The 21,576-nt window shown below is 42.0% G+C and overlaps 1 protein-coding gene across 1 annotated transcript in view; it reads right to left on the bottom strand.

Annotated features, from left to right (window-relative positions):
* Positions 1–20,108, bottom strand: part of DCTD (dCMP deaminase) — a 30,395-nt gene extending 10,287 nt beyond the window's left edge. The window contains exons 1-3 of the mRNA XM_074950073.1: positions 19,956–20,108; positions 13,877–13,988; positions 9,887–10,022 (exon numbers count right to left, since the gene is read on the bottom strand). Coding sequence (XP_074806174.1) covers positions 9,887–10,022; positions 13,877–13,988; positions 19,956–19,996 — 289 coding nt within the window. The 5' untranslated portion in view covers positions 19,997–20,108. The remainder of the gene's footprint in view (positions 1–9,886; positions 10,023–13,876; positions 13,989–19,955) is intronic.
* Between the last annotated feature and the right edge of the window lie 1,468 nt (positions 20,109–21,576).

Below are 21,576 nucleotides of genomic sequence, written 5' to 3' on the forward strand. Positions count from 1 at the left end.
CCCCACACTTCTACAATGGTTCCGGCACCCTTGCCTCCATGCCATGATAAGACACTGGAAGGTGAACAGTCTGGTTAATGTGAAATTCAGAAGGCACCTTAGGGATGAATTTGAGATGCAGGTGCAAACACACTTTGTCCTTGTGAAAAACTGTGCATGTCAGGTCTGCCACAAAGGCCCCAAGCTCCCCCACTCTCCTAGTGGAGGTAATTGGCTGTCAGGAAGGGAACATTCATGGATAGGTGAAGAAGGGAACAGGAGGCCAAAGGCTCAAATGGTGCTCTTATAAAGCACAGAGGTAGAACCCTACAAATCCGTGGATACCTGCTTTATAGGATCTCAGAGGTAGGAAAGCAGCTGTCTGCAGCTCAAAGCCTATAAGGCTGCTTCCCCACCTTCCAGATCCTATATTCCCTCTCCCCACCTTGGGCTATGAGCTGCAGACAGCTGCTTCCCCACCTTTGAGATCCTATATACAGTACACATATGCTCCTCCTGAGAGGCACTGAGAGATGCAGTGCACATGTAGATACAGATAAAAGACAGGGTGTGGATCCCAGGTTGAATACAAGCTGATTCTTGCAGATGTGGATTGGATGCGGAGCCACATTTTTGTATCTGTCAAGGGCTCTACAGAAAGGACAAGGTTCAGATGCCATGTAGGGACTGGTTTAGAACTGGAAGGAATGTCCTTATGATATCTTCAGGAACCTTGCAGTAGTGGGATGTCTAAAGACTAAGCATCCCTCCACACATGGCCTTCTAACATTCCCCCAACCTCACCAAGCTCTTCATCAGAGGCAAGGTCCCCACAGACCAGAGCACAAACTCAAATCAGCACCAGACCCAACCAGAACAACAGATGCAAAACCTGCATACATAACTCCACTACTATAATGATCAATACCCTCCCGCCCCAACACACCTTTCGAGATTCATGGGTTCTAGAGATGCCTATAATGGCATGTGGTGTACATCATCCAATGTAGCAAATGCCTCAACAACTGAAATCAGATAATCATTATGCTCTCGAATGAACGTGCACAGGAAAATTATAAGAGACAAAAACACTATCACCCGTGGGCAAACAATCACTCCTTATCTGACCTCTCAGTACTCATCCTCAAAAGGAAACCTGCATAAACCCTGCATAACAAGTGATCCCTGGAACTTAAATCATAACTCTGCTGGACACTAAAAACCATGGACTCAGAGACCATGGTTTTATGACTCCTTACATCAGTTTGTAAACAAATCCCACTGCTTGCTAACCCCTAGTTGCCCGCTTCATTTTAAGTGATCCCCCCTACAAAATGTGTTAACCCTTTATGCTTAACAATCTGTCCCAAATTGTATTTAGTTCAGACACACTGATTTCATTCTTGAAACCTGAGGAAGAACTCTGTGATGCTCGCAAGCTTGTACTTTCCAACAGAATTTGGTCCAAGAGATGATATTACCTCACCTGCCTTGTCTCACTTATATAATAGATGGTAGACATATTGTCTGATTTGACCTGAATGTGCGTAGACCAGACAGTAAGTAGAAATATTTTGAATGCCTCGTGGACTGCTCAAAGCTCAAGCAGGTTGACATGCAGCCTGGATTCCTGCGGGAACCAGGAACCCTGGGCTCTCTGGTCATCCAGATGCGCTCCCCATCCTAGAGATATATTTGTGATGAGTGTCTTTGTAGGTAGTGAAGGAATAAAGAGAACTCTCCCAAATACTTTGAATTCCCACGTGAAGGATGTCAGCATGTTCTATGGAAGTGAGACCTTGCTGTTCAAGGAGCCCCTGCTCAAAGTGAATGCCGCGCTGAACCAGATCTGGAGGCACCATAAATGCCGACGTAGGTGACGTGCATGTCGTGGTCATGTGACTGACATTCAGCTCACAACACCCAGAACTGTAAGCCACTGTGTTACCCCAGAGCCTCATCAAAAGTGAGCTTTGCTGGAGATTACACTGTGTGTCAGCCACACCTGTCTGTCTGATTCACCAGCAAACTCCTTGAGATTCTTCCAGGCCAACACTTGCTTTGCAAGTAACTATCAGTGAACCCCAGTTCCCAAGTTCCCCAGATGTCTCCCTGTGGCATCCACTCCCTCTCACTGGACACTTACAGAAGTTAAGTTTGCTGCCTCCAAAGAGACAGTGCACACACCAGCTTGTTAGTTTAGTTGAGGACTCACACTTATATTGAGAAGTAACAGCACTAAGATAGTTTTCCTGGAGACTAAGAATAAGTTTATTAACAAAGAACAGAGATTTCAGTAAGACTAAGCAAGAGGAAAGAAAGGTATGGTTACAAACAAAACAAATACAAAAAACATTTTCTAGAGATAAACTTAATTTTAGCAAAATTACAATCTTTGTCTAATCTTTCTTACATCAAGTTAACAGCATCTCTAGCCCACAAGGCTCAGGGATCCAACTTTCACAGGCTCAGAAACTGCTGTCCCCTAAGTGACAAATATTTAAAAATTTGTTTTTGGTCCCCTTGTGTTGCCCAAAGTCCAAAGTCTCGGCCTCAAGAGCCAGGAAGACTTCCTAGGATGCAGTCTGTGTCTTGCTTTGTTTACTTTATATGTAAATGCACTTTCATTGTCCTCTGGCTTCACCTTGTTAATTTACACTGGAGACACAGGAAAAAAACATTTTTTTGTTTAGCACAGGCTGGGTTTATGCACTGCCTCCCAAACATATTTCCAGAATGCATATGTAAGTTTTTGTACACAACTCATACACACATCACACAAAGAATGACAAAGGTGTAATGTGGAGGTAGTTGTGGCTTGCACCTCCTGGTATAATTGACCTGTGAGCAGTCAATCATCCAAGTAGGGAAATATCAGATTGCCCTGTCTGCAAAGGTACACAGATGCCACCACCACAAGCATCTTCGTAAAGGCCCTTGGGGCCATCAAGAGGCCAAAGGGATGCACTTAGTAGTGAAAGAGCTCTGGGCCTATGGTGAAATGCAGGAATCCCCTGTGAATGTCCATATGAAAACGTGTCCTTCAAACGGAGGGCCTCAAATCAGTCACCTTCGCTGAGGAAGGGTATTATTGAGCCAAGGGTAGTCATCCTGAACTCTGAGTGACATGTACAGATTTAGCTGTCTGAGGTCCAGGATTGGTCTCCAGCCTCCCTTTCTTCTTGGGGGAGAGGAAGTATCTTGAGTAAAAGCCATTCCCCTCATGACAAAGTAGGACAGGCTCTATTGCCCGCAGCTGGAGAAAGGAATCCATCTCTGCTTGAGAATCCTCTAATGCAGGGGTCATCAACCTTTCAGAAGTGGTGTGGCGAGTCTTCATCTATTCACTCTAATTTACGGTTTCGCATGCCAGTAATACATTTTAAATGTTTTTAGAAGATCTTTCTATAAAAGTCTAAAATATATAACTGAACTATTGTTGTATGTAAAGTAAATAAGGTTTTAAAAATGTTTAAGAAGCTTAATTTAAAATTAAATAAAAATGCAGAGCCCCCCGGGACCCGGGCAGTGTGAGTGCCACTGAAAATCAACTCACGTGCCGCCTTTGGCATGCATGCCATAGGTTGCCTACCCCTGCTCTAATGAGAGGGATTCCTGGAAAGGGACAGGGAGGGGGCAGACAGTAACTCTCACATAAACCCATTTGATATAATATCCAGGATCCATCTGTCCAGTATGATAAGGTGCCTCATTGGAAGAAAATGTGCCAGGCAGCCACTGAATGGGATGGCAATAAGCAATGTGGAGACTGGTTGGCGGTTGTGATGCATCTCATCAAAATGACTTTCTGGGACTGAAGAGAAGGGACCAGTTGGGCTGGGTGCCTATCACACAGGAGTCCTTTTCTGGAAAAATGGATAGAGGTGCTGGGAGGAATCTCAGAGGAGGCCTAGAATATTTTCTCCAGGGTACAGAGTGAGTGAGTATATATTATGTATATCCCCAGAGAGCGGAGGGTAGAGCAAGAGTCCTTAAGCGTAGGCAGGGAGTCATCTGTTTTCTCACTGAAAAGGGGAGGGCCTTTACAGTTGTTTGAACCTCTTTGGGGAACACAGGCCTGGAGTCAATCTCATGACAAGGGAGTCATGGAGCATGATGCCATGTCCACCATAACAAGGGACACTTTGAGGGAAAGATCTGGTGACTAGCTTGTTATGAGGAGTAGGCTTGAGCTGGTGCAAACAACCTAGATCACTAAGGAGTTGGGGTGGGAAAACAAATATTCTGCCCCTCTGGAAGGAACAAAGTACCTCTTCTCAGCCCTCTTAGGGGATAGGGTGCAAGTGGCAGATGTATGCCAGATTGCTTTAGTAGGCTCCACTATGGCTTTGTTAAATCATAAGTGCCACTCAAGAGAAAACCACAGCCTACAGAATGTCCAGGAGCTTATGTTTGAGATCCTGAACCACCTCAGATGGTATCTGAAGAGATTCTGTAATCCTTCTGAGAAGGTCCTGGTACTGCTTATAATCACCCAGCAGCAAGGGAGAGGCTCATGACACTGCCTCATCTGTTTTTACAGACAGAAAGAGACTCAAGGGATTGAACTGATTTTACAAAAACTGTCAAAATAAAAATATTCAGTTAGGTGAAGCTCAAGCAAGAAAGCTTTCATTCCAAAAGCAATGTGTTTGAGAAAGTCTTGAGCAACTGAAAAAGTGAGGAAAGAGCTAGAGCAAAATATTTTGCTTTGGATGATCTGAAATTGCATTGATTTAAAGGATCTGCATCCCTCTCAGGTGGTATCAGTTTACCCCCTTTATACACAGTTAGCCTATCTGTGCCTTAATTTACCTATGTGACTGGTTTAATTTCACACGACATGTCAGTGGAAGAGCCAGAAACTGAACCCAGGAGTCCTGACTACCCTACGTTAATAGGTAAGTAGTTCTCCTTAGTTTTCTAACATCTTGATACCATCAGGCTGGGAACGTCCACCATTATTAACAATACATATTGGATTACAAATCCCAGTTTCAAGCAGTAAGAGATTAACTCCTCTATCCATATGAATTCTGCACAGGTATATAATACAACATAAGGTTTCCAAAACTGAGACTGTTAGAGCTACCAATTTTACAATATCCTGTGGGGAAAATTCCACCCCCCTTTCCCTCCCTCCGTACACGACAGCAGGGTCAGAAAAACATGTTAAGTTCTCATTACATGGTTATTTCTACTGCTAACGAAGTCTTCGGAGAATATTTTCCAAGCCACTTTTTCAGAATGGAAGCCAACATTGGAACCTTATCTACAGTGTTGACTATTTGTGAATGCTTTAATAAAAAAAAGTGGGGGCGGGGGACTAACCTCACTACTCTTTAGCAAGAATATATTTCTTACTACTATCTTATTGCCTACCATATCACATTTCTACTTCCTTTCACCATATTGTCCCATGTTGAAGGTTTGATCTAGTGTTATGATCTAATATTTAACCCAAAGTCTTTCCTACAGTACATCAAACAAAAGAGGCCTTTCTTCACACTATTCCTGTTGCTTTCTGCATATCCTCTATCCTGCCATGAAAATGACCTCAGTGTATTGTAATGTCAAAACTACTCTTCCCACCTAATAAAAAAGTGTCTGGCCCAAACAACACTAATAAAAAGAACCATATGAGCATGAATACGTTATGTTTACTTGCTTGACCAAGAAGTTTGATAACAGATCACTATAAAATTTCACGTAGTAAGTAGCAGTCACAAAGGAAATCTGGTGCAAAGTTTGACTTTTCTATGTTACCATGCATTAACAATTACCTTTTGAAAACAGACACTAAAGTGTTTTGAAATATTATGCACTAGAGATGGAACTGTATATACATAAAATGCATTATGTTATAAACTTTCGTTTTACTATAAAATAGAGTTAAATAGTAACACTTGCTTTATTAACAACAAAAAGAAAAAAGGAGTTCTTGTGGCACCTGAGAGACTAACCAATTTATTTGAGCATAAGCTTTCGTGAGCTACAGCTCACTTCATCGGATTCATTCAGTCAGACTAACACGGCTGCTACTCTGAAACCTTTTATTAACAACGTGGTTAGTTGGGCAGTATGAGAGTTTATGAACTGTGCGATCCTTATATGTACCTTAAGTGAATGTATTGCCAACTTTTGTGGTTTTAAAGCAAGTGTCTTATTTGGTGCGTTTCCTGAAAGTCCCAGCTCCTGGAGTTGTGAATGTGACAATCTCAGCTCTCATTAAAATAAAGTAAGTTTCTAGCTCTCCTGGTTCTGTAGAAAAGCTTGAAAACGTAACTTGAGTGTACCCTAGAAGTTCAAAAAAATCAGAAGGCAAATAAATCCTTAATAATTCATTACTGGAGGAGGGGGCACAGCAAAGAGAGAGGGAGGTGGTGCTAACAGTTTTTGAATGCTTACAGTTGTCAATACAGAAATTTAATTAACAACATCAAATCAGGTTTTACCTTGTCAGCTTGTTAGGGGATCTGGGGGTCATAGTGGATCATAAGCTAAATATTAGTCAACAGTGTAACACTGTTGCAAAAAAAAAAAAAAAAAAAAAAAAGCAAACATCATTCTGGGATATTGTCAAGGTTCCTTCCCCACTCTGAACTCTAGGGTACAGATGTGGGGACCTGCATGAAAACCTCCTAAGCTTACTTTTACCAGCTTAGGTTAAAATTTCCCCAAGGCACAAACTATTTTACCCTTTGCCCTTGGACTTCCACTGCCACCACCAAACTTTATCTGGGTTCCTGAGAAAATGTAGTTTGGAAACGTCTTTCCCCCCCAAAATCCTCCCAATCCTTGCACCCCACTTTCTGGGGAAGGTTTGGTAAAAATCCTCACCAATTTGCATAGGTGACCACAGACCCAAACCCCTGATCTTAGAACAATGAAAAAGCATTCAGTTTTCTTACAAGAAGACTTTTAATAGAAGTAAAAAAAGAATCACCTCTGTAAAATCAGGATGGTAAATACCTTACAGGGTAATTAGATTCAAAACATAGAGAATCCCTCTAGGCAAAACCTTAAGTTACAAAAAAGACACACAGACAGGAATATTCATTCTATTCAGCACAGCTATTTTCTCAGCCATTTAAAGAGATCATAATTTAATGCATATCTAGCTAGATTACTTACTAAATTCTAAGACTCCATTCCTGTTCTGTCCCCGGCAAAAGCATCACACAGACAGACACAGACCCTTTGTTTTTCTCCCTCCTCCCAGCTTTTGAAAGCATCTTGTCTCCTCATTGGTCATTTTGGTCAGGTGCCAGCGAGGTTAACTTTAGCTTCTTCATCCTTTACAGGTGAAAGGATTTTTCCTCTGGCCAGGAGGGATTTTAAAGGGGATTACCCTTTCCTTTATATTTATGACAGATGTATTAGCAGGAGTGTTGAGAAGCAATTCATCGAACTCTACTCCACAATAATTAGGCCTAAAGTGGAGTATTGTGTCTAATTCAGGGCGCCACAATTGAGGAAAGATGTGGACAAATTACAGAAAGTCCAGAGAAGAGTAACAAAAATTATTATAGCTCTAGAAAACATGACCTATGAGGAATATTGAAAAAATTGGGCTTGTTTAGTCTGTAGAAAAGAAGGCTGAGGGGGGACATAACAGTTTTCAAGTACATAAAAGGTTGTTACAAGCAGGAGCGAGAAAAATTGTTTTCTTTAACCTCTGAGATCGGACAAGAAGCAATGGGCTTAAATTGCAGCAAGGGTGGTTTAGGTTGGACATTAGGAAAAACTTCCTAACAAAGTGTCAGGGTAGTTAAGCATGGGAAAAAATTGCCTACGGAGGTTTTAGAATCTCCGTCATTGGAAATTTTTAAGAGCAGGTTAGACAAATACCTGTCAGGGATGGTCTAGACAATACTTAGTCCTGCCCTGAGTGCAGGGGACTGAACTAGAAGACCTCTTGAGGTCCCTTCAAGTCCTATGATTCTATGAAAATAATCAACCCTTAACTATATATTTTTAAAACACTTGCTTAAAAAATATTTTTCAGAGGTTAGCATCTGAGGTTATTTACAAAGAGCCCATGCGCCCTAACAAAATTATAATGCCGATACTTCAAACATAAAGACAGTTTGTTTCATTTTACAAAGCACATACAGTGGAATGAATGTATATTTGTGTTTTATACCATGCACATTTTATTAAATCTGAATCTGTAAATATTTGAAAATAGGTTTGCTCAACTTATTCTTTATATAATGGCTCAAAGGTTCCTATATTTGCAAGTCTTTTTGTCTCTAATTAAATTGTTTGTCACACAAATATTCCTAGATTACTGTGGAGACAGAGGACTTTAAGGGAATGAATCAACAAGCATTAGTATAAAGACATATGCTGATGTGAGAAAAATGGAGTACTTTAGGTTTGAAGTGAGAGGACATAGTAAGTCATCAAATTCATAGATTTGTTTAAAAAAAAAAAAAAAACAAACAAAAAACCCAGAGGGCATTCAGTTTCAACTCCAACTGAAAGCAAAAGTTTGATCTAATTATGAAGAAGCTTCTGCATGTTGTACTGAACATATAGCTTTAGGTTCAGCTTTCAGGAAGCTCTTAATAAATCACCCATTCAAGACTAACCACTCTCTCACTCACACACACACAAGCATTCACTGGCTGAGAGCCTCAAACACCTGAATTGGCAAGAGACCGAAGGCTTGGAACCAGCAAAGGGTAAAGTGCCTCCCTGTGGGATACTGAACACCCTTCTCTGGAAGAGTGGAGGGCACCCAACAGCTTGCAGTCCCAGGCCCTATTAAACCACTAAATGTTTATCTGTTTAAAGACATGGCTACTGAACGGAGATTCATAGTATCCAACTTCAAGAATCACTGCAACACATTATCCAGGTACTATGGTGCTCCACCACAATCACTATCGTATCCGAGTGCCTCGCAACCTTTAACATATTTATCCACACACCACCCGTCAGGTAAAGCAATTACAAATTATCCCAATTTTACCATCTCTCATTGTACAGATTGTACCACTATACAACCCAGTTCATTTAGTGACACTACAATATAGTGCTTGTGACATGAGATAAGCACCTCCACAATGATGAATTGTAATGTAGCAAGCACTGGGATTTTATCATATTTGAACAAATGAGTCAGGAGGAGCAGCAAGCAGCCAAGGATGAAAGGAGAAAGTTTTAATTTACACACAAACACTGTCGTGATCACCAAAAATAAAAAAAAAAGGGGGGGGATTTCAGGCATACTAGTTCAGCTGTTTCAAACAAAGTTAGGGGGGAAAACACTGTTTTGCCTAAGTTACAAAATTCTGGTGAAACTTTTTTTTGAGAAATTCTAATGCCCCCTTACTTAGAGCAGGGCCCTGACATTTGGCAGGGTGTGGCCTTTGTGCTTTTTGCTGTCCTTCTGAAAGTTCTCCCAAGTTGTAAGCCTGTGGGGGGAAAACATGCAGTGGAAAAAGTAGTATGTGATGAGGCAATTAAACACTGTAAAGACGAACATGTGAAAAATAGCACCACTGACACCTACTGTCACCATGTGCTATAATAATGGAAGTTTAGTTGACTTGTTTACTTTACTGAGTCAAAATTAGTAATGTGGAAAATTGTTAAGAATCTTAAGTGTTTATTAAAAAAAAAAACCACCATCAGTGCATTACTAGGAAGTTGTAAAATACAAGATGATGCTCTTTGCCCCTCCTACCAGCTCCGCAGAAAGAGAGCTAATAAACACTATTTCTAGAGCTGTGATTTCATAGTGGTATACTACCTGCATATCTGTTAAAGTCAGCCAGGCTGAGGGGAAGTGGATCAATATTTACCATGCTGGGACATCATTTGGACTCTCATATTTAAATGCTGAATGCTCTAATTTGCAACACATAGGAAGCCTTGCTTAGAAAGTGTTCCTTACCATAAGGATATTTTGTGTCTAGCTTACTGTGCGCTGTTCTCGTCCAGGGCAACAAATCATCACTGCAACCATTAGGCATCCCATTATATCCAATTCCAACAATCTTGTTTTCTGAATTCACAATGCAAGCACCAACCTATATAAAACAGAGATTTACTATCATTTATGGCTGTCACACAATTTAAAAAAAAATAATAATAATAATAGCAATTATTCATGAGATTTAAAAAAATAGTCATGATTAATCATGGTTTTAATTGCACTGTTGAACAATAATAGAATACCAATTGTAAAATATTTTTGGATGTTTTTCTATATTTTCAAATATATTTATTTCAATTCCAGCACAGAATACAATATTTTTTATTACAAATATTTACACTGTAAAAAAGATAAATACTATTTTTCAATTCACTTCATACAAGCACTGTAGTGCAATCTTTTTATTGTGAAAGTGCAACTTACAAATGTAGATTTTTTTTTAACATAACTGCACTCAAAAACAAAACAATGTAAAACTTCAGCGCCTATGTTGAAGAATGAAAGGGCATATAAATGTTTAGCACATCTGGCATGTAAATACCTTGCAATGCTGGCTACAACAGTGCCATGCTAATGCCTGTTCTCACTTTCAGGTGACAGTGTAAATAAGAAGCGGGCAACATTATCTCCCACAAATATAAACAAACTTGTTAGTCTTAGCGATTGGCTGAATGAGAAATAGGACTGAATGGGCTTGTAGGCGCTAAAGTTTTACATGGTTTTGTTTTTGAGTGCAGTTATGTTAAAAAAAATGTAAATCTACCTTTGTAAGTTGCATTTTCATGATAGAGCTTGCACCACGGTACTTGTATGAGGAACTGAAAAATAGTATTTCTTTTGTTTATCTTTTTTACAGTGCAAATATTTGTAATAAAATATAAAGTGAGCCCCGGACACTTTGTATGTATTCTGTGTTGTAATCAAAATCAATATTTTAAATTGTAGAAAAACATCTGAAATATTTATAATTTAAATTGGTATTCTATGACTGTTTAACAGTGCGATTAAAACCACAATTAATTGTGAGTATTTTTTTTAATCTAGTTAATCTGTTTTGAGTTAAATCGCTTGCCTTAACTGCAATTAATTGACAGCTCTACTATTATTTAATATATGCACCAGGAGTATGCAAGCCAGTTTACAGACAACAAGAGAAACTCCATAAAACTTACAATTGAAGGGCCCGGTCCTGCAAACCCTTAATCATGTAAGATTGCAGGCAGAGAGCCTAAGGGACCGATCCTAATCTGTTATAAATCGGTTTAGTTCTAGCGATTTAGGTCTGTTCTACACACAAATTTGCACCAAAATACTAGACACCTGTTTTAATTCTCATCTTTTATTATATCACTCCAACTGTGCGCACTGGACTTATTTTGGCATAAAAAAATGTCCTATTTTGATTAAGCCCAAGTCTCTAAACGTACAAATTAAAAACAATTTTGTTATTTTTATGCAAGTTAAACACAGATGAGCTCTTAGATAAGACCAGTTGAGGATTTGGGGCTAAAAAGAACATTAAGCAGAGTAAGGAGGTCCGGGATACAAACAAAAAAAAGTAACTGAGTAGTGATGGTTATTGGGCATCTTCTCATCTCTGTATTTTTGTTGGGATTTCACTCTCCCATCTTCCCCCTTTTCTCTCAGCTGTTCTGTTAACAGCAGGTTGCAGGGAGGACTACAGAAGAAGGCAAAGGGTGGGAATACTAGTCAGGAGTCCTGTGCAGAGCAAAAAAACCACCAAACCCATGCAACCCAAGAGTAAAATAAGCTGCAGTGCCTCGAAGAGGAAGAGAAGAAACTTCAGTTAGATATGGAAACAAATTTGAGCTAGTCATCTGTCATAAATATAAAGGGAAGGGTAACCACCTTTCTGTATACAGTGCTATAAAATCCCTCCTGGCCAGAGGCAAAACCCTTTCACCTGTAAAGGGTTAAGAAGCTAAGGTAACCTCGCTGGCACCTGACCCAAAATGACCGATGAGGGGACAAGATACTTTCAAATCTGGAGCGGGCGGGGGAAACAAAGTGTTCTGTCTGTGTGTGTGATGCTTTTGCCAGGAACAGATCAGGAATGCAGCCTTACAACTCCTGTTAAGTTAGTAAGTAATCTAGCTAGAAATATGTTAGATTTCCTTTTGTTTAATGGCTGGTAAAATAAGCTGTGCTGGATGGAATGTATATTCCTGGTTGTGTGTCTTTTTGTAACTTAAGGTTTTTGCCTAGAGGGATTCTCTATGTTTTGAATCTGATTACCCTGTAAGGTATTTACCATCCTGATTTTACAGAGGTGATTCTTTTACCTTTTCTTTAATTAAAATTCTTCTTTTCAGAACCTGATTGATTTTTCATTGTTCTTAAAATCCAAAGGTTTGGGTCTGTGTTCACCTATGCAAATTGGTGAGGATTCTTATCAAGCCTTCCCAAGGAAAGGGGGTGTAGGGCTTGGGGGATATTTTGGGGGAAGACGTCCCCAAGTGGGCTCTTTCCCTGTTCTTTGTTTAAAACGCTTGGTGGTGGCAGCATATGGTTCAAGGATAAGGCAAAGTTTGTACCTTGGGAAAGTTTTAACCTAAGCTGGTAAGAATAAGCTTAGGGGGGTCTTTCATGCAGGTCCCCACATCTGTACCCTAGAGTTCAGAGTGGGGAAGGAACCTTGAAACCATCTAACATCAAATTTTGTCAAATTATCTCAAAACTGTCTACACTTATTCCCATTTTCCCCCTGCCCCTCTTTCCTTAACATGTACATACCCTATAAGGAAGACCTTGCAATGGGAGAAAAAAAATGTGTGTTGCCAATACCACTGCTAGCTCTTACTCTGCCTGCACCTGTGAGAGCTCTGGCAGACAGGCATCCTGATCCTCAAGGCTTCCACCCAAGCCCTAGTCTTGACTTGCTGGATATGTGACTTGCATGTGCCTGCTATCGAAACCAAGGCTAAGGAACCACACAGTGTGAGAGGTCGCTGTTGATGGAATCTCCCAGGAAGAAGGTAAGAGAGCTGCACGAGGGGCTGGCTCTTCTGCCTAGCATCTGGGAGTACGAGGACTTCATTGACAGGATAAAAGTGGAAACATATGGGATGAAGGATGCTAGTCGACTATAGTGGCACCAGAATAGGAAGGAGAACAGGCTATTCTACACGAAAGAGATTGGCTGCTGGCCACCTCAGACAGTAGACAGTGCTCCATCCCCACCCAGGTCCCCGATCCATTCTGGTCAAGAACTTGTATGCAATACCTGAAACAGGCGGTGAGGACCAGACCCAAATGGCTGAGGAGGAAACGTCACCTGTCCCCCAGGCAGGCAGGCTCACAGACACCAGACCCAAGAGGAGGCAGCTTAGAATGTTGGTTGTCAGGGACTCCCTTCTGAGGGGAATGGGAGAAAACCATCTGCAAACCTGACATGATGTCCCAGGACCTGTGCTGTCTGCCTGGAGACCGCATCCGAGAAATATAGAAAGGTTTCCGAGGTTCTTCTGACCATTACCACATGCAGATGATTCACGTGGGCACTAATGATACTACCAGTTCTGACCTGAGCAGATCAGCAGTGACGACTACTGTGGGCTCTGGGAGTGAGGGTGAAGGAGTTGGGGGCACATGTGTTCTCATCCATGCTCTCAGTTGAGAGAAAGGATCCGGGCAGGGACACGTACATTCTGGAGGTTAATGCATGGCTATGTCGATGGTATCAACAGGAGGGCTTCAGCTTCTCCAACCATGATGATAAAGTTCATAGTAATGTAAGTAACGACAGAGCTATATCTGAGGTCAAACTCATGAACAAAATTCCTGTAGCAAAAGCGCCCACTGTGCTGTAACTTGGGTAGCCCTATACTGAAATAACTTCTAATGAAAATCCACTGTATATAAACTGGGTGTGTGACATATAGTACAATACAACCTATACTACATTACTCCTGCATGCTGCTTTCTTACCTGAGAATTTGGATCCTTGCTTCTTTGTGCTGATAAGAAAGCTACAGCCATAAAATATTCAGGCCATTCCAAATAGTCCTCCCGTTTTTTACAGAGCATTTCACTGCCAAACCTACAAAAATCAAATAAGACAGGCAGTCAATAAAGAGGCTATAGCTGCATTTCCTGATTTTTTTTTAAAAAAAAAAAGAGATAAAGTAAAGCCCTTTTATTGCTTGCTTTCAAAACACACTGGGGGACCAGATTCTGTTCCTGGTTACATGGATATAAAATTCAGTGGAGTTACTCTGGATTTACACCACTGTAGCCAACAGCAGAATCTGTCCCTGAATGTTATGGATTCACATCAGAAGTTTAATGGTAAAGCATATCAGTGTTTTGCTTTGAACCTATAAGCAACACTTCCCTTCAAACAAAAGGCGATCATAAATTACAGCTTTGGATGAAATAATTCAGTCTCTGAATAGTTCAATGCCAGGTATTATCTATCCCTCAAAGATAACTGCCTGCATATTTCTCAGAAAAGGTATGTTCCCTATTCCTGTATTACCAAAACTCTTTCCACTCAGGCAATGTAATCTCTCATGTCCATTGTTCTAATTGCAAACATCTGATTCAGGCTATTTGTTATTGCCAATAATAAAGACTTAAGCAGACCTGTGTTTGGAATCACTCTTTGTGGTTAAACACCTCTCTTGCTGCCACTACAGCCATAAGTTGCCTTCACTTACAACACCTACAGGCAATATTCCTTGTGTGTACAATTAGGCTACAAGTGGTTCAAATGACCTTATCATGCACTCACTGCAGAACAAATCTGTCACACACAGAAGCAGCTACAAACTGCCAGTTCCCCCTCCCATCTTGTTCCCTAACATATCAGTCAACAGATCTCATCAAGCATAACAGGTAAATAGGGCTTTAAACGATGCATTTAGGATGGTGGGAGCATGTGTCCAGCTTTAAAGTAAGCCTTCCACCCTCTTCCCTGAACTGGAAAAAAAGAGTTTCCATGCATCAAGTTATGCTGAGATTAAAGAACAAAAAACACAGAAAGAGAACTTATCTGCATAACCCAATCCACCCCATCCCACCACACAGAGACTATTATCTATCAAAAGGATGACCATAATCAGTCATAAGGATTGTTCTGGTCAGACAATGAAGATAGAGGAAAAAACTACAAATATGAATAAGGTGGCCAGGGACCTAGGGCCCAATTTTCCTCAGACTGTACTTTACAACTCCATTGACCTCAGTTTACTCTGGTCTGAGAGCAGAGCCAGGGTCATAGTCTATTTCAGGATTCTCCACTAAATCTTTCATAATTTCTTTTGTAAATTCTTCTGCAAAAAAGTGAAAGGAGCAAAATGGATTTCTGCTCCTTTCTCCACACCCTATTTATTATATATATATAGGCAGCTGAAAGGTAGTAGTTTTTCCCCCTGCTTGCTTTTTAATTTAATATATCAAAATTTTATCTTCCCTATTTTTGTCTGAAGGACTGTTGGGAAGACTGGAGAACTGTACTGAGTACTTCCATATCCCACAATTGAAGGAGTGGGTGCAAGGAATCTCTCACAAAAACATTTTCTCTCAGCTGTAACGTATTTGAGTTAAGCAGACATGTCAAAACAGAAAAAGAGCTTGAAACTACAAACTGACCATAAACTCTTCCTTTCCCAACTGCACTTAAAAAACCCAAAAAACAAAAACAAAAAAACCCCACTTGTTATCTCATAATCCCATCAGTTCTCCAATCATCCACAGAGTATTCTATATAAAACATGGTAGATAACCTGTAAAAACATGAAGGAACAAAGTTCTTTTCTTTTTTAATCTAGAGTTGCTCTTACTAAGGATCCCAGTTAAAAATATCAGAAAGATAGGAAGAGAAGAAAGTTGTGAATTTAGTTAAGAGCTCCAAGACAATGGAGAATGCCCTGCAAGAGAGGACATCAGAGGCACTTTTCAGCAGCTGATGGCCTCCCATCAGACAGCAGGACACCTCACAGCAATGCAGAGTCAGGAGCCCTCTGCATACAAAAGTACATTAGGAAGGAGATTTAACAGCAAGGCAGGAAGAATTTACGAAAGAAATTATGAAAGATTTAGTGGAGAATCCTGAAATAGACTATGACCCTGGCTCTACTCTCAAACCAGAGTCAACTGAGGTCAATGGAGTTGTGAAGTACAGTCAAAGGAAAAAACTACAAATATGAATAAGGCAGCCAGGGACCTAGGGCCCAATTTTCCTCAATCTTCATTGTCTGACCAGAACAATCCTTATGACTGATTATGGTCATCCTTTTGTTTTAGGATAAGTTATAATGTCTACTATGATTTCCTATATGTATTACAAATTAGGCACGCTAGTTAAATATACATTTCTTTGTTTTAAGATTTAGTGAGTAAAAGAGAGGATCTTGTATTGTGTCAATGTTAATTAAAGGAATGTTAAAGGCCTGAGCCACAATGTAAACTATTTTGACCACAAGATTTAGTGAAGTTTAATTTACAATGTATCCTGCTGAATATAAAATACTGCTGTCTTCTCTGTGAGAGATTGTTTGTGTGAATGAGGAATGCATGCATCAGGAAAAGATAAGGTGTAAAAGCCATCTCAAGTGTCCAGATGGTCAAGAAAAAAGTGAGAGACTTGGAAACACCGGGAGACAATCAGAACATATCCATTGTGTCTGAGGCTAAACATGTTAGCAGCATTGATGACCTCAGAGGTGAGGCAGGCACCCCGCGAGACAACAAATTGGAGATAACAATGGGAAGCCTGACAATAACCATCAAATGACAACAGCAGAAAACTCCAAGATTAACACCACTTAAGGACTAATGATTACAGAATGACATTTCAAAATGCATGGACTCAAATGGGAATTTACAACTATAAAGATGGGGTGTTTTGCCATGGAACTCTGGGTTCAGTCCTGCAAAACCTCGGAGGATCCGATTGCGACCGACAGAACCCAGCTCTTCACTTGTGTTCAATCTAACTGGCCATTAGATTGACTCGAGCTACAAGAGACTGGTAACTATAAAAACCAACTGGCAAGACTCTCTGCATGATGTGTATCTGTGTGTGACTGAAAAAGCATATGCTAACTGTTGTATTTTCAATAAATATGGCGGATTTGCCTTCACTCTTATAAAAGATCCCGTGTGCTTTGTATAGCATAACACTTGGGTGATGCTCCACCTCCCAGACTTTAGAGTAGCAGCCATGTTAGTCTGTATTCGCAAAAAGAAAAGGAGGACTTGTGGCACCTTAGAGACTAACCAATTTATTTGAGCATAAGCTTTCGTGAGCTACAGCTCACTTCATCGGATGCATACTGTGGAAAGTGTAGAAGATCTTTTTATATACACACAAAGCATGAAAAAATACCTCCTCCCACCCCACCCCACCCTCCTGCTGGTAATAGCTTATCTAAAGTGACCACTCTCCTTACAATGTGTATGATAATCAAGTTGGGCCATTTCCAGCACAAATCCAGGGTTTAACAAGAACGTCCGGGGGGCGGGGTAGGAAAAAACAAGGGGAAATAGGTTACCTTGCATAAGGACTTAGCCACTCCCAGTCTCTATTCAAGCCTAAGTTAATTGTATCCAATCTGCAAATCAATTCCAATGAACACCTCCCAGAGAGGCACAAGGAACATGTGGACTTGACCTCTGGCTATTAACTTTCCTCCCCATACCCCTAATTGTTTTATTTATAGCCTCTAGTCAAGAAAATTAGTTGATTCCTTTATTTTAATTAGATTTTCTTCCCTCCCCCATATGGTTATTGAGGGGTGATACTTAAATATACATAAATATCTATTTTCCAGCAAAGAATAAAGAGTATTCCTTAAAATTGAATGTTACCCCCCACATAGAAAATTGGCTATAATCAAAATCTTTACAGAAGATAATACTGTTTATGTTTACAATTTCCAGGCCTTTTGGCAATAATCAGTCCCTCTTGAATACTCTGTAAGAGTGAATAATGTTTCCACAAGTCACACAGTATTTTGCATTCACAGATGTCTGAAGAAGTGAGGTTTTTACCCACAAAAGGAAGAAGCGAGGTTTTTACCCACAAAAGCTTATGCTCAAATAAATCTGTTAGTCTTTAAGGTGCCACCGGACTCGTTGTTTTTGTGGATACAGACTAACACGGCTACCCCCTGATTACAGGACAAGGGCTTAAGTCCACAAGAGAGCCAATATACAATCACAGTGGTAAATTTGTGACAGTTTTCAAAATGATTACTTGTGATAAGTAACCCCAGAATCCTCCAATCTTTGCCTGAAACTTGGAATTGTTGTCGTAAAAAAGCAATACAGCTGGCATAGATGGACAAGACTATATATACATTATGCCACAACCTACCCCAGTTAGAGTGTGCAACCATTTTAAAAACAAAACTCCAAACAATTATTATATCAAGATATATTAAAACCCATTTTTCAATGGGGTTTGAAGTTTTTAGAGTGTCTAGAGGATAACCAGTGATGGTAAAGTTACTTTTACATTACACATTTAATCTCAACGACCTTGCAAATTACGTAGTATTTTCATACAAACAGCTACACTGATTTACTGCCGTATCTTGGGTTGGGGAACAGCAATTAATTAGCACAGCGCAGGAAGGGTCTGTGCATGGAAATTTTGGCCAAGGGCACAGGGGCAAATACCAACTATCAGGAAACATGAGAACAGCCATAATGGGTCATGCCAAAGGTCCATCCAGTCCAGTATCCTGTCTGCCATCCAGTACCCATCCTGCTATTATGGCTATAGCTATTTATGGACTTAACCTCCATGAATTTATCTAGTTCTCTTTTAAACCCTGTTAAAGTCCTAGCCTTCACAACGTCCTTAGGCAAGGAATTCCACAAGTTGACTGTGAGCTGTGTGAAGAACCTCCTTTTATTTGTTTTAAACCTGCTGCCCATTACGATGCCCACCATTCATTTGGTGGCCCCTAGTTCTTATATTATGGGAACAAGTAAATAACTTTTCCTTATTCACTTTCTTCATACCACTCATGATTTTATAAACCTATCATATCCCCCCTTAGTCTCCTCTTTTTCAAGATGAAAAGCCCTAGTCTCTTTAATCTCTCCTCATATGGGACCTATTCCAAACCCCTGCCAAGTGGAGTGTAGCATCCATGAACAGTAAAGGCCTTTTTTAAGATTTTTCAGAAAGATATAGCTGAAGGATGTAAACATCAAAGAGACAGATTATTTAGTGGAACAAAGTAGCATATAACCAGAAATAACTAGATATAAGTGACAGGGGAAATTTGGACTAAATAACAGAAAAAGCTTCCAGACAGTAACATCTAACAGGTTGTGGAACAGACTCAAGGGAAGAAGCAGAAGCCCTCTCATGGGGAAAGATTTTAAATCAGATTTGGCAAAGCAAGTCTAATAAATGTGAACTTGGGAACACTCTCGCACTGGCAATAAACTACAATTGGACTCAATTTATTTAATTCGGAAGGGATCCACTGACACTGAGGATTTGAACTTGAGGCCTAAGATGCTAAACCCCCCCGCCTGCTGGTGCGTAGCACTTACTTAGACCCTAGCGCGATGGGCACATTATTAACCCGGCCTCACCCCTAATGCACAGGGCGGCTGCTATTTGAAGGGGCCTGCGGCACAGCTTTCACATCATCAGCCCGTGGTACCGTGCGCGGCCCCACCCACGATGCCAGCCCCAATCCCCCACTCACTGTCCTCCTTTCCATACCATCCACCCACCCCCGGCCCAGGGGGCATCCAGCAGCTGCCTGAGCCGCCCCCCCTTCTGTGGATTCCCTCCCTGCACCGTGGAAGAGCAGCAATGAACCCCGCGCCGCGCCGAGCACCCCACCCCCGCGCTGCTGTCACCCGGCCGGGGCTGCTCCACAGCGTGCGCCTCAGCCGGGGCGGCAAAGCACGGGCAGGGCGGGAGCGCACCCGGGGCGGGGAGGGTGGAGGCGGCCACGGGAACCGGGTGACACGCGGCCGGTGCCGAATCCCCCCCGCCTCCGGGAGGGAGCCCGGGGGCGCCCGCGGGCTGTACCCGTTGAGCTGGCCGCAGGAGCTGGGCTGATCCCCGTTCATCTCGCTCACGCCAACTCCGCCGCTGCCCGCGCTGCGCCCCTGCTCTGTGGCGCCAAAGCAGGAGAGGGCGGAGCCGCTGTGCCCCGCCCCCGCCGCGTGAGCGCGCCCCGCCGGTCGCGTTGGGGCGCGCGCGGGGCTCCGGCGGGGGGGCCGGTGGCCGGGCCGGGAGCGCACGGCAGAGGCTGGGGCTGCAGCTCCCAGCATGCCACGCCCCAGCTCGGCGGGGCGGCCCGCGCAGCGTGGTACGCTGGGAGCCGTAGGCCCACGGAGGTGAGGCGGCGCAGACCCGGCCCCGGTTCATGGCTGTTCAGTGCGGGAGGCTGCGAAGGAGGAACTGGTCCCCGGGCCTCCGCTGCTGGCAGGATGTCCCCGTGGTCCCCTGCCCCGGACTAAGTGCCGGCAGCCCCCTGGGGGTACCCGCATGTGAAGTCACCGAAAAGGCAGCCCCGCACCCCCCCTTAATAGTAGCGCATGATTAAAATATCTTGTCTGCCCTCCAGTGCCCATAGCTCTGCTCACCACAAAAGCCGTGGGAGCGGAGGGCGGACTTTGGACACCCATGCGCAGCTTGCAGATGTCCCTCGTTCCCAGGGACATCTCGGATTCTCACCCTCGGTGGCTGGAAATTATTTACATCAGGAGTAAGGGACCATGGATGGAGACCTGCGGGGATACAAAATTTGGATCCGCATCCTGTGATCCGCAGACATGGTCCAGCGATATAAAGCAGATATCCGCGAGTTTGCAGGGCTCTAACCATGGCACTGGGGTTATAGTTTAAATGAAGGGTTTCAGAGTAGCAGCCATGTTAGTCTGTATCCACAAAAAGAAAAGGAGTACTTGCGGCACCTTAGAGACTAACCAATTTATTTGAGCATAAGCTTTCGTGAGCTACAGTTGCATCCGATGAAGTGAGCTGTAGCTCACGAAAGCTTATGCTCAAATAAATTGGTTAGTCTCTAAGGTGCCACAAGTACTCCTTTTCTTTTAACCAATTTAAGGAGATTAAACCAACAGCATTTTAAGTTTCTTGCATGGATAATTTTTGTGTGTTCCTCATTGAGGGTCTGCCACACATTGCGTCTTACTCTTGGGTCTTTGCATAGACACACACACACTATGTGCATTCCACGCAGATGTTTTACAAGTAAATCTTTTTTAGTCAAACCCCAATTATCAAAATATTAGGTTATATAAAATTCATTTTTGTCCCCAGAATATGAAATTAATATAGAAAGTGAATTGCATTTATCCACCACCTAGTCAAAAGTTTTGGCTGTCTCAAAAGATACTCAGACAACTGGAGTATACCTACATATACGGTGTCTAATACAGTGCAAGTTTAAAGATTCAAGATCCAGTGCATAATATAATACTAGTTTTGTGCTCCCTTCTGTGGCTGGCCAGCTCTCCGTGGTCTAATTTCCTGTCTATCCTGTTAGGGTAGCTAGCAGCACTTGTTCTGCAGTCGTGGCACTCAAATGAGTGCAAGAACGAATTGCACTTATGGCTGTCTGCTGCACAGGACTGCGAGGAGGCAGTAGAGAGTATACAAAAGAACTGGCAAAAATCCAACCCTA

Source organism: Natator depressus, chromosome 4 (genome assembly GCF_965152275.1).
Source record: "Natator depressus isolate rNatDep1 chromosome 4, rNatDep2.hap1, whole genome shotgun sequence".
In the NCBI taxonomy this organism is placed as follows: Eukaryota; Metazoa; Chordata; order Testudines; family Cheloniidae; genus Natator; species Natator depressus.